The 13,399-nt window shown below is 32.9% G+C and overlaps 1 protein-coding gene across 1 annotated transcript in view; it reads right to left on the bottom strand.

The window, feature by feature from the left end:
• Positions 1-1,802: 1,802 nt before the first annotated feature.
• The window catches only part of LOC123667844 (LIM and SH3 domain protein Lasp), a 37,752-nt gene continuing 26,155 nt past the window's right edge, over positions 1,803-13,399 (bottom strand). The window contains exons 3-8 of the mRNA XM_045601680.1: positions 9,576-9,708; positions 7,317-7,452; positions 4,994-5,335; positions 3,675-3,796; positions 2,867-2,914; positions 1,803-2,517 (exon numbers count right to left, since the gene is read on the bottom strand). Coding sequence (XP_045457636.1) covers positions 2,371-2,517; positions 2,867-2,914; positions 3,675-3,796; positions 4,994-5,335; positions 7,317-7,452; positions 9,576-9,708 — 928 coding nt within the window. The 3' untranslated portion in view covers positions 1,803-2,370. The remainder of the gene's footprint in view (positions 2,518-2,866; positions 2,915-3,674; positions 3,797-4,993; positions 5,336-7,316; positions 7,453-9,575; positions 9,709-13,399) is intronic.

Below are 13,399 nucleotides of genomic sequence, written 5' to 3'. Positions count from 1 at the left end.
TGCCTTGTACTATAATAGCAACTTATTCTCGAGATATAGTTGAAATTTTTGATCAACAGGCTAGTAAAGTATCCTTATTTTCAGACCGAGCTGTTTTCTCTTTGTTTGTATTTTTGATGGATAAGTCTTGTCTAACTGCATGTCAAGTTACCTGACATATTCTGCTCATAGTACTTCTTTGTTATTAAGCGTGGCTGGAGGGCAGGATCCCCTCAGTGTCGTATACTAAATAAACCGTTAAAATGTCTCCAGAAATAATTTTACTTACAATCATTTCTCTTTGTGAGTTATTTCAAAACATTGATACATTGAAACCTACACATATTTTGTTAACTTTGAAGCCTACTCGATGATGATAGCGATAATTCGTACTTCTTATGGTTTATTGTGAAGTAAAATTGAAATGGTATTTTTTTACGTTGAATCAATTGCATGACGCTTTTAATTACTTAATCATTTGATAACTTAGTAAATTAAGAAGTTACACCTATTTTCAAAGGATATGATGAATAAAACCAAGAAAATTATTGCATAAATTTTATTAAATATTAGGCAAAGGCACTGTAACATTGGGTCGGCTTATAATACTGTTACCCTACATAAGATCTTGTAAACTTACGGCAATTAGGAGCGATAAAAAAAAAAACAAGAAACAAGCGAACTTATTACAATATTTCTTCATATTACATGTGCATAAAATTTAGGAAATTTTTATCGATTTTTTTATACCTTCAAATGTTACACAATTTAATTACTTCGCTCTAATAAGCCCTTGATTGTGATGTAGTTTAACGTTTATAATTATAACAAATTATCGACTAAGACGTACTGCCCCTCTAGTCATTATAATGAGATTGAACCATAACTGGGCAGTGTTGTCTACAGTAAATAAAATAATAAATAAAATAAAAGTGTCTTATCTAAACGTGCAACATTTGCAACTAACAATAAGTTTCAATATGTTTAAAACAAATTATAAAATAATTGGACACTATAATACCTTGAATACTTTCGGGAACAAAAACTTGTTTTTATTTAAACTTTTCATGATAATTTTTTTATATAATTTTGACATTTGTGGATGATTCGCGCCAAATCGAATTTTACAGAATAAAAAAAAAGCAATCGCAAAAAGAGGGTTTGTGTTCCCGTAAAAAAACGGAATGTGAAATTAAAAAAGTGTGCCTAAAATATTTATTATGCTTTGATCGCATTTTGATATATAAAAACATGAAGTTACAAACATTATATTTCTACAAAAATATATATAAAAATACGGTACTACACCATAAAGTTTATTATATTTAAATGTAAAATTATTTACAATGTGTAAAATATTGCGACCTGCAGTGTGACCAGGTACAAAATTTATCGTAAAGTTTGTTCGGAAGCTTTATGATACAAATAAATTTTCAAAGAATTAACCTAAAAATTCTCAAAAACATATTCTATTTTTATAACACAATTTAGATGTAAAAAACGGTTAAAAAAATAAGTTATTAAGTAGCCAATTCACTCATACATAATGACGTATGAAAATGTTGCCATAAAACAAATGCTTTTTTTCTGGAATGATTTTAAAAATGCATATTTTTTAATTGGTCATAAGAATAGGTACTAAGAAATACTTAAATAATGTTTTTTTTTTACTGAACATAAACGTGCGTTAGTTTTTCTTTACAAATAAGTATGTATATTGCTTTAACGAATTATTTCTTTAAATAACTAGAAAGCGAATCACAGTAGGCTTTAATGTTATCGTATTAATTGAAATCTAGTGTAACCATTATTAAAAATAGGCGTGAAAGTGAACGATTTATTTTAGTTCTTAGTTGCAAAATTAGTTTTACATGCAAGTATAATTTTCAAGAAACATAATTTTGTATAAGTTATACATCGAGATACATATATCTATATTAGAATATTTTAATGCTATAAATGTATACAAACAAGTGGCAAAGTTTTTTATTTTTTAAATAATAGTGATGTATATTTAGTCATACTTATATATACTGGTTGATTGACAATAATTATGTAGTGATCGACACTAAGTTTCGTTAATAATGACATATTATGTTTGTTTATCACAAGTGTAAGTATTTTTATGTATATATATGATATGAGATAAACGGTTTAAATATTGTCTTGTATTTTACATTTATTAAAGTTTATGTTATGATGACTTGCAACTCGTGATGTAACATGACTTGAATGACTCATGTCAATGTCTTGCGTGCTGTGACTTGTTCTATGTCAACTGACATGTGTAGCTATGACTCGCATGTTGCGTAAAATGATTTTATCTTGATTTGTATGATGTTAATTGTATGTTCTGTGAGTTGTAACGTGTTGCAACGGATCGTGACGTGTTCAACGAGGGCGTACAGAGTCTGGGGCGAGTTCGACGTAGTTAGCGGGAAGCATTCCGGTGCGTCCCGTACGGAGCACCTGCCCCGTCATCCAGCCTTCATCGATTGAAGTCACGTTTGATATTAAGTCGCCCTCGCGGAAGGATACCTTCAAACAAAGGGATAAATATTAGTCAATAACAAATCAATATATGTATTTAACACACACGGTCGTCTGTCTCTAATATTATATATACTTCCTAAGGTAAGCAACTTAATACCTGTTTTAGGTAACAGCCTGCTGATGAGTATACTTTTTTTTTTCGCTCAGACTCAGGGCGGGAAATGAACCCACGACCCCCGGAATAGAAAACAGGGGTAACAACGCCAATGGACTAGTATAAACAGTAAATAATCAAATAAATAATAGACTCCTTACACTAATTTACAGAAACGCAAACCTTAAAAAGCTTTCTAAAACAAGGGAGTTATAAAAATGTTACATAATATGAACTCACTTCATCACTGTCGTCTGCTTCGTAATCATACATCGCGATGTAGACTCTCTGGAAACGGTTGAAAATATACATTTTAATTCAAATAGGTATAATAATTATGTTTTTAAATAAAACGAACGACCGAAAATTTTATTATATTCTTTTATTTAGAATTCGATTGATGAACGGTTTGTTGGTTTTTTAATTACAAATATGGAAAACAAACGGCGCACATAATGGTAAGGGGGTGCCGTAGACTATAGACGCCTGCCACACGAGGGGCATTACCACCGTGTAGCCAACCCTACCCCTGACCCTGTCCAGGAGCTCTCTACCTTACTCACAAAAATAACACAACACCGCTTGGAAACTGTGTCATTTAGCTGTGATCTTCTGCAATGTTGAGTTGCTTCCTTATTCCGACTGCTCCAAATTTTAAACAAGATGTTGCATGCTATGTCATATTTCAAAAAACATCAACATTTTCATGATTTGAATAAATAAATCTTTAATTTTTGTAAACCATTTGGTCAAATGGTCAAAGGTTGGACAGATTTATAAGATTTTAATTAAAATGGTTATCTTCATTAGTAAGATGTTGAATGAACGTACGAGGAGGTAGTCCGGTAAGGACACTAAAGCCAACAACATACACCCGCAAACTAGAGTCTCGTGAACGAGACATTCGTGGATAATGTCGAAATATTGAGCACCTCAAAATAAAAATAAAAAATATGGCAAATATCCCGTTAGACAATTTGGTCGGATGGTCGAACAATCAGATTCTATTAATCCTATTATCCTATCAATTAAATAGTTGGTTTCTCACCTGGTTGGGGTGTGTGGAGTGGTTGGTTGGGCGGTGGTTGTGTTGTTCGTTGGCAAGTGGGTCGAGGTCGGTCACACGACCGATATGTCGGCTACTCTGTTGCTGTTGCACTTGGTGTGCTCCTGACGATACAAGTTCGTGTTTAAATTTTTTTTTTTAATAATAGTTAACACGTTAAACGCCGCCTTGGTTTTTAGTTTTTCTGTTTGGGCCATGGGGACACCATGTAGTCGACATAAAATTTTTCCGTTGTCGCCGCGGGGGATAGCACATGACCCCGAGCCAGTCATCTTAAAAAATATGTCTTCGAAAAATTTGCCACATAGTGTAAGAAAAAATAAGTAGGATCTTTAACAATGGTAGTACAATAAAAACTTACATAATTTTTTTGTAAATAAGAACTTTGAAATTGGCCCCATAGACTAAACAAGTCAGGCACAACTGGTGTTCCTCATGGGGTTCAACGTGTTAATCAAGTATGGTAGGAATTTAGCAAAATTTTAACTTTTATAACTACATATGTATTTTATGCTACTGATTATTTTTATCTACTTTTATTGAGCAGAAGAATACGAAACATGAGTAGAAATACTACTATATTCTAGATTAATTGGAAATAGAAAAATTATATTAATTTAAATATAAAACAAGTTTTATTAAAGCTGTAACTTAAACCTTAGATTATTCTAAATGGTTTCAATATAAAGTGACATAAGACATTTTATACAACCCAACACCAAACACAAAAACACAAATAAAGCATGACGTAAAAGAAACAAAATACCTTATACCTTAAACATTAAATGGGAAAAATTATGAAAATTATTTATAAGGAAGATGAATGTATATCGATTTGAAAGTCATATTCTAATGATACATAAATATAATGTACCTACTGCCAACTAATACAATTTAAAATCATTTACAGAAATGAATCAAATTGAGATTTATTTTCGATCATCAATGATTGTGTATATTGTAGAACAGTACAGTTAGAGATAGTGTAACCAAAATATTTGACTAAACAAGTAAGTAGTGCCAGCATTGTTTATAAGAGCTATTTACTTTTGCTATCCTAGTGTAAGTATAAGTTTCTAAATAAATAAATCAAAATTCAGGACAAAACCTTTAGAAACCATATTCTATATAATATATAAAAAAGTAACAAACTCTTATTGCATATAACTATTGCTACGAAGTGAAAGATCGACCTCCTAAACATTCTACTTTAAATATAAGATATCTTTGTTAAACTTCCATAAATATATAATATACAAGACATTCATCTACCTAACATAGCATAAATCCTAATGACTCACCTCTCTTCCCATCATTTGAACTGTTATAAATCAAAGTGGCTGACGCCCTTTGGGTGTTCGGAGGCTGCCTCGGACCATCGCTCAAGGGATCATAATCTTGAATCCTACCAATTCTCTGATTCTGATTCCCGTAATACTGATTAGCATTCTGCTGAAAGTCCTCATATTTCGGGTAGGCTAAATATTCCTCCTGGCGGTATTCAGGCTGGTATGGTCGATGGCTTTGAGCGACGGGTGTCTGGTAGTGAGTTTTCGGTGGTAGGTTCGGCGGCGGTACGTTTGGTAGCATTTCGGTTGCGTAGCTTTCGATTTGTTGATGGTAGTTATCGTTGGTTGCTACGTCTAGCGCAAGCAGAAGAGTTAATGGATGTAACAACGCGACGACCAAGAAGTATTTTTAGTTTGGACGCGCTAATTAAGGAATCCATTCATCTGGACCGATTTTGACATTACAAAAAGCCTTACTGATTATTGAGAAAGGTTATATAAAATTCTACGATGCGCAAAAATGAAACAGTGAAGATTAACGTTGGTGAAATCGCGTCAAATCGCGAAAATTTCAATCAGTTACACTTTCATCGTTTCAGCACTAAAATTATTTGAACGAATTGAAGCCGTGGTCATATTAACTTGTACTGGCAGTCACAATTTTTATATACGTTATAAAGAAATTGGTCGGTGTCTATCTGATTTTGTAATGTATTTCTGGACACGAGACTGTTCCTACTGGGAAATCGTGTAAGGCAGGGGCGCAACACCCAATTTTGCAGAGGGCCATATATTAAAATTTGAATGTGTAGACGGGCCAGATTCAAATAAAAAAAAGTAGTGAGCACATTTTAAAACTTCAGTAGAAGAATCGAGTCAAGTCATGATTCTTCTTTCTGTGACACACTGCGATCGCGGGCCGTATCTTTGACATCCCTGGTGTAAGGCATTATTTATTGAAGGGTACTAATCTCTATAACTAGACTTGCTAGAAATTTAGATTAGGAACTGCATATGTAGATTAATAATATGTTTGTGTGTAAGAATACAGTAAGTATCGTATTTGTGGAAATGAAATCACTCAACCGTGAACGTATATCTTATTTACAACGATTGCAACATCAAAACTCCTTAATACCTCTTGGTCAGATGATCGACACATAACAATGATTCAACAATAATTATATAAGTCATTATTAAGGAACTGACGAACGAAACGGCGTAATTAATAGACATATCACGTAAAACAATGAAATCATATGGAATTAAGTAAAAAATATTTTAATATTTAACTAGTTCAAGTTATGTGAACAGAAAAATTAGATTAAGGGCCAGTCATCAGTGTTGGAAAAGTTTATCCTGTAAATAAGTTACGAATAGATTTTAACAGCAAGGACAGAATAGGCACTTAAGAGTTAAACATTAATCTACAACTTTATATTCACACTAGCCGCCCCGTGCCCACTTCGTTGGGCGTTAATTATTTTTGTGATGCAATATATGTATAGTAAACTTTTCGTCTCGCTCGCATTTCTCCGACTTGATTTACATATACTATTTTTTTCACTGAATTTTTGTTCAATAACAATAAAATATAGCTTATATAATTTCTGAATAGTGTAGCTTTCTGTTAGTGAAAGAATTTTCTTGATCGCATCAGTATTTGCGAAGATTACCCCCTACATACAAACAAAGTTATAAACTTTACCTCTTTATAATAATAGTATAGAAGTATAAATTTAAGAATAGAATTATCTCATTAACATAGTAGATAAAAAACAAAAATATATCAAATAATTTTTATCTGTTGATCTGTCTAATACCATCATCCGTCAAATAAATGGCACTATCCATAACCGATGAACCAGGCCCTAAAGTCACTAAGCTTGAGTTCCTATATCTAAACGATTCGTTTTTCTAACTATTTAATTTGAAACGCATATTTAGCACGATTCTAGTATTGTTTTAGTCATTTATCTGTACTGTGAAGTTAAATATTATTTACAACTAACCCATTTCGTTCGCCAATCCCCATTTCAATGGCTGTGAATCCCACGACCACACAATGAACTTGTGCAAAATTTATGACATTTCGTGTGTCACAACAATTAAATTAATTAACACATGAGAAAAAAATCCATGCAAAGATATTAACGAAATCTAGACTTCAATGCTTGTAAAATGAAATCGAAAATGTGCATGTAAAATGAAAACACATTTTTCATGATTTTAAATGCACTGATATATTTATAGCTGCATTTATTTTAATGTGCATGTGAAAACACAACATAAAAAATCCATACCAAACAACATGTGCATGTTAATTGGAACTTACCGACGATTTCTCCGTTCTCGTTGATCTGCCTCTGCTTCTCCATTTGCGCCTTCTTCTCCAAGTCGCCATGGTACGCGACGTTACTTATTATCCTCGTGTTGGCTTTGATCCTGAGGGTCTCTGGGTCATCAGCTACCTGGAAATCGAAGAAATTTATTTGTTATTATACTTTTACTAATTATAATTTAGGTTTAAATATTACAAACATTTTGAGTTTTTTTGATTACGTATTGGGAGTTATTAAAAGATTAAATATTAATTGCCGGTTCTTTTCATAAGTATTTACACTTTTAACTAGAACATTCTAGTATACAACGATTATCTATAATATTTGACCTTAGCTACGTATAATTTTTAATTTTTAATTACTAATAACAAATAGCTTTATATACATATATGTGTAAATATTTCTAAAACTTATTGTTATCTAATAATAACAATTCTATAATTATTTAGCAGCGTCTTCGGTGCGACAAAGCCAGCCCTGCGGTCGCCAACCCGCCTGCCCAGCGTGGTGACTATGGGCAACACACATGAGTTCACGCCATTTTTGGCGCGAAATTGTGGAGGCCTATGTCCAGCAGTGGACTGCGATAGGCTGAAGTGAAGTGAATTATTTATTGATTACTGAAGACAATTATTTTTACTATTATATACCTAATCAATATACTAACATGTATTATACTGAATTGTATTTACCTATATGCATGCGGTGTTTACCTACATGAGTTGTGCACTTAGATTAAGGTATAATGTATGTTCCGTTTTGTAATGAATGTTTTAGTGTAATAACTGCTGGTAAACCAATAAATAAATAAATAAATTAATTAATTAATTTAACCACTAGGTATATACTATCATTATATCTCTATCCATTTATTTTCATTATTATTTTTTTTGCAAAACGCATTTAAAAATTAATAGCCAGTTTGACACAAATTTCTTTTTAAATATCAATTAATAACAAGATAATTCTATTAGTCGTGAATCTAGACAATTTTTAATCCAAACTCTATCAACTCTCATAGCAGTCCAATGTCAAATCCACATCTCACATTAATACCGCCAACTTAAAAGGGATCTAAATTGTTTTGTCCTTTTGCTTATAATTGCCGTCTCGCTCACTGTACCGGAATAGAGCAATATAACGCACGTGCCCGATGAAGCAATAGTTCGCGATGTGAAATACGAACAAAATAACTTGTTTAACCTATAATTACAATTGTAAAGATCGTTTACTTGTTTTTGACGACGCATTTGCGTATATTTGTATTTGCCATATAGATGTTTGTCGTGTTATGGGCATGTGCTTGTGTATTGTGTGCTTCTGGACCTCGGACACAGAAGAAAATTGTTTATTGTTGTTATTGTTTATTTGGTGACTTGTCAGTGGCGTAGCAAGCTTAACTCGTGGCCGAGGCATAATACCTTTTTAGCCCCCCTGCCCATTCGAAAACCATTTAATATTATATCTAAAATATACTCGCAAATTAATAAATAAATAAAGTAAAATAAAACCCTCTCTCTAATTTGTTGCGCCTACCAGTAAGAAAGACACCATTTCTATGTGTTTTTATTATATTAGTATTTCTTTTTTTCCTTTTTATTTACGAATTAACATTTATTATAGTACACTAATAAATTTGAAATATATTTTCAAGAAATCAATTATAATAAAAATAAAAACTGTTCACCAATTTTTTGTTTTGTGGATCATTTGTGCCCCTTTGTGAGCAGCGCCCGGTGCATGATGCCCCCTTGGGCTAATAATATTATAATAATAAATAAAATACCATTGCAATCAAATCGCTTGCATAAACTATCGTATTTGAAATAGGAAAAATAAATTCTTTACATAATTTTTATTTTCTTACATCATTACTTCTTTAACTAAATATTAAAAAGTCACGTGTGATACAACGACTTCCATTACTTGCTTAATGTAATTATGTCGGCTTAGATGTGTAATATTACACCTGTATATTCTTAATCCTGGTTCCTACATTCATAAAACGAATCGTTTTCAGAATATATCAGCGATAAGTGAATAACAATTTTATTTATTCAAGATGGCTTCATATGCACGTTTAAGGCGTGATTTCACAAATATTTTTTTTATAAATTAATTACTGTTAAAATGAAGCTATCATCCAGAATGTAGATTTCGCAGAGCACAATCGGCAAAAAAAACGTGTACCAGGAAACCAGGACTCGTGAAGAGGTTACATATATTTAATTTAAGAATAAAATGAACCTCACCTGTGTGAACTTCCCCTTGCTCTTCTCAAAGTCAGCGTGGTACTTGACGTTGCTCTGCAGTTTCGTGTTCTCAGCTATCCGCTTCAGCTCTGGCGTCTCCGCCATTGTCGTGTGCTTCGCTTTCGGCACGTGTCTGTAAGGTGTACACATATAATTTAACTTTATGTTTGTGTCTAACAAATCTTCTTAATATATATAAATTACGCGGTCACGTTGTTTGTCCGCGATAGACTCCTAAAATACTTAACCGATTTTATTCAAATTTGCACACCGTGTGCAGTTTGATCCAACTTGAAACTTTTTTTTTTATGTCACTAGGTCGGCAAACTAGCGTACGGCTCACCTGATGGTAAGAGATTACCGTAGCTTATAGACGCCTGCAACACCAGAAGCATCGCAAGCGCGTTGCCGACCCAATCCCCAATCCCCGCCAGGAGCTCTGGTCACCTTACTCACCAACAGGAACACAATACTGCTTGAAAACAGTATTATTTAGCTGTGATCTTCTGTAAGGTCGAGGTACTACCCCAGTCGGGCTGCCCCATATTTTGAGCAGGAAATTCCTGCTGTGCCCTACCTCAGTTAATAAACATAGGCTATATTTTATTTTGATATATGTAATTATTATATTTAAGAAAAAACAAATAAGGCGGTACGAAGATCGCCAGGTGAACTAGTTGTCTATGCCAGGTAAGCTAGTTGTCAATGTAATCTATTGGGGTAGGACATAGAAGGAAATATTTTCCTCGAAATTTGGATCAGCCGTACTGAGGAAGCACCACAACCTCACGTAAGATCACAACCAAAAAACACTGCATTTAAGTAGGTTATGTGGTGAGCTAAGGTGGCAAGAGTTCCTGGGAAGGTCGGGGATAGGGTCAGTAAGGCGCTGGCGATGCTTCCAGTGTTGAAGGCGTCTAAAGCCTACGATATATACTTAATATTAGGGGTATCGTAAACTTGTTTGCCACCTTTGGATAAGTTGTTTGGATTAAAATTGAGTTGGTTGATTGTTAAACAGGCAATAGGTTGACGTCTTGGTCTAGTTAACGTGTAGGTTGGGTACAATATAAATAGTAAATTAACGGCTTGGTTGGAAGTACCGCAGATGGCTATAAAACTATAGTATGGACAACAGTATGAAAAATTATTATCATGTGTACATTGAGGGTCAATTAAGTACTAGTTCAAGAGAGGTCAGCTTAAATCAAACCCATTTAGTGACAATCTACTCTCAGTTATGGTTATAAAATTAGTTACAAACAGTAGATATATATTTATATGTAAAATACTAGCCGTACCCATTGATACGCCCGCGTCAAACAACCTACCTATATAACAAAAAAATAGTCTATAACCATTTCCAAAATCCCATCTATTTATTTGCCCAATTTTATCATAATCATAATAATTTAGACGTGATAGAGTAACATAACGGACCAAGTATATTTATTTGCATTTATAATATTAATATTTTGTACATAAACATAACTGCCACATTTAGTTTAATATACGTTCAAATATTATCATGAAAATGGTGTCGATAAATCTGCGTTCAAAATAACTTTTAAAATGATTAACCAGTATGAAAAAGGCTTTAAGTGATGTACATGACATTTGTAATAAAGAACTCTTCCGATGAACGCTGCCAAAGTTGAAAGGGATACGATGCAAATGAGAGCGGATTAAAAAAAAAGAAAGTTCAAACGAAACAATGAGCTAAATTATTATAATAGTAGATCTGGATCACGTTTTACACATATTATAAATCAAACAATTTTCATTCTTTCAAGCGAGAAAAAGATTATACAATTAGTCGCATAATTTGATTACTTTATAACTGCGCATTGTTTGACTCATGACTTACATAATAACCGCCAAATAAATAAAAATAAATCTTAGTTTTTACAGACGCTACTTAATCTTTAACGTAAAAGCCACGAAACTATTGCAATGAAACTCGGTACGTAGATAACTGGGCCAAAAAAAGGCCATAGGCAACTTATATTACTTATTCCGACATTCCCAACGCATCGGAATCACTTTAACATAAAAACCACCACTTAAAACCTCTTTTATTAAAAGTAAGCACAAAATATAAAACGTAGAAAAGCATCATATTAAAGGCAACATTCCTGACAGTTAACGAGTCAATGAAAACCGTGTTAATAAAAATTGTAAACAAAGTTTCACTACCGGAACAAACATGACCCAAATAAAACAAAGACACAACTTATGACATAACGTACAATAATCGTACGGAAACGGCACTAATGACATGCAGCATGTACTAAGCATAACAATCAATTTCATACAGACATACAGAAATTTAACCGTTTTTTTAATGACACAGAGTTCACTTTCCAACGAACATTAGTCGTTATGATTTGACAATTTAAAATGTTTCAACCAATTCGTTAATTTCGTTGCTCTATAATTTTCTATCGTGACTAATGAACCGTAGTTCCTTTGCATAAGAACGAATTTCGAATAATAAATTTTGATGAAAAAGTATTTTAAATTTTTATTATTGTGTACGTAGAGTTCAAATTCGTTTTATTTGGTAAGCGCCATTTGAATACGTGATGTAAATACAGTGATGGAAATATAGACTTTATGATAATAACAATAAGGTGAAATTTCTTATAAAGAACGGACATTGTCAACGGCTGTTATTGTGTAAGACCATATTGGTCACTTTCGTTTTTATTGCATATACGATTGTTACTAGCATAAATTTTTTGTAAGTATACTATATATACACGTAGAATTAAAACTACCTTCGCCTTGGTATCAATCACAATTGGTCCTTCAAGCCAGATAAAGTTTGTCGATGTGACGATTAAGGGGAATAATTTAACCTTAAGTTTAATTTCTATAGATCACATGAATATAAAAGTTACCTCAATTCTAAATTTCGTTTCAAACAATCTAGCTTTATTAAAAGTTAAAAAAATGTTAAAGTATTGTATTTGACCTTTATACCTAGTAAATACTGGTATATTAATTTGGACGAAGAGTTTGTCACTTTCAAACGTTCGAGAATGAAAAAAAGTGACTTAGTGATTATGCGTCCAAACAATCTAATCTCTATCTAAGCGGGTCATTTAGTCTGTCTATATATAAAATATTGTTATTCATGCGCGAGGTTTGAAGGAGTAAAAAGTATATTTTTTCTTAATTAGAGCTGAATGCTTGTACCAACCAGCACAAAATATATTTTCTGTTTATGTGGCCGGTATATCGGTAGCAGGCAATAATTTGCTAGAAGTTTGGAGTAACCCTAGGAGGGAAGTACCTCAACCTTACAGAAGATCACGGCTAAATAACATACAGCTGTCAAGTTGTGTTTTGTTTCTTGTGGTGCTTACAATGCTTATAGTGAGCAGGCATCTATAGGCTACGGTATCCGCTAACCACCATGCGGACCGTACACTAAACCAAGTGTACGGTCCATCTACTTAGTATAAAAAAAAATTATCACCATATTATGATGATCATCATGATGATGATGATGATGATCATGATAATGATGATGATGATCATGATGATGATGATGGTCAGTAGACCGAATTCCAACCGTTTAAACATTACAAAACATTGCTAAAACGAAATATTGGCAACGATATCAATATTAATAAACCTGTGCCCATCCGTGTGTGACTTCAACCGTTTAAAAGATTTCTTGATTGATTACCTAAGCGTTATGATTGAATGGGCGCGATAAGCTGTGTCCCTTTGTTGGACTTGTGTAAGACATAGTATTACAAACGCAAGGGTCGATTCAACAATTTACATATGTGGTATAAAGTTCGTTGACTTTG

This window comes from Melitaea cinxia, chromosome 29 (assembly GCF_905220565.1).
Source record: "Melitaea cinxia chromosome 29, ilMelCinx1.1, whole genome shotgun sequence".
Classification (NCBI taxonomy): Eukaryota; Metazoa; Arthropoda; class Insecta; order Lepidoptera; family Nymphalidae; genus Melitaea; species Melitaea cinxia.
The sequence above is the reverse complement of the archived record's forward strand: the minus strand, read 5'-3'. Positions and strand labels throughout refer to the sequence as shown.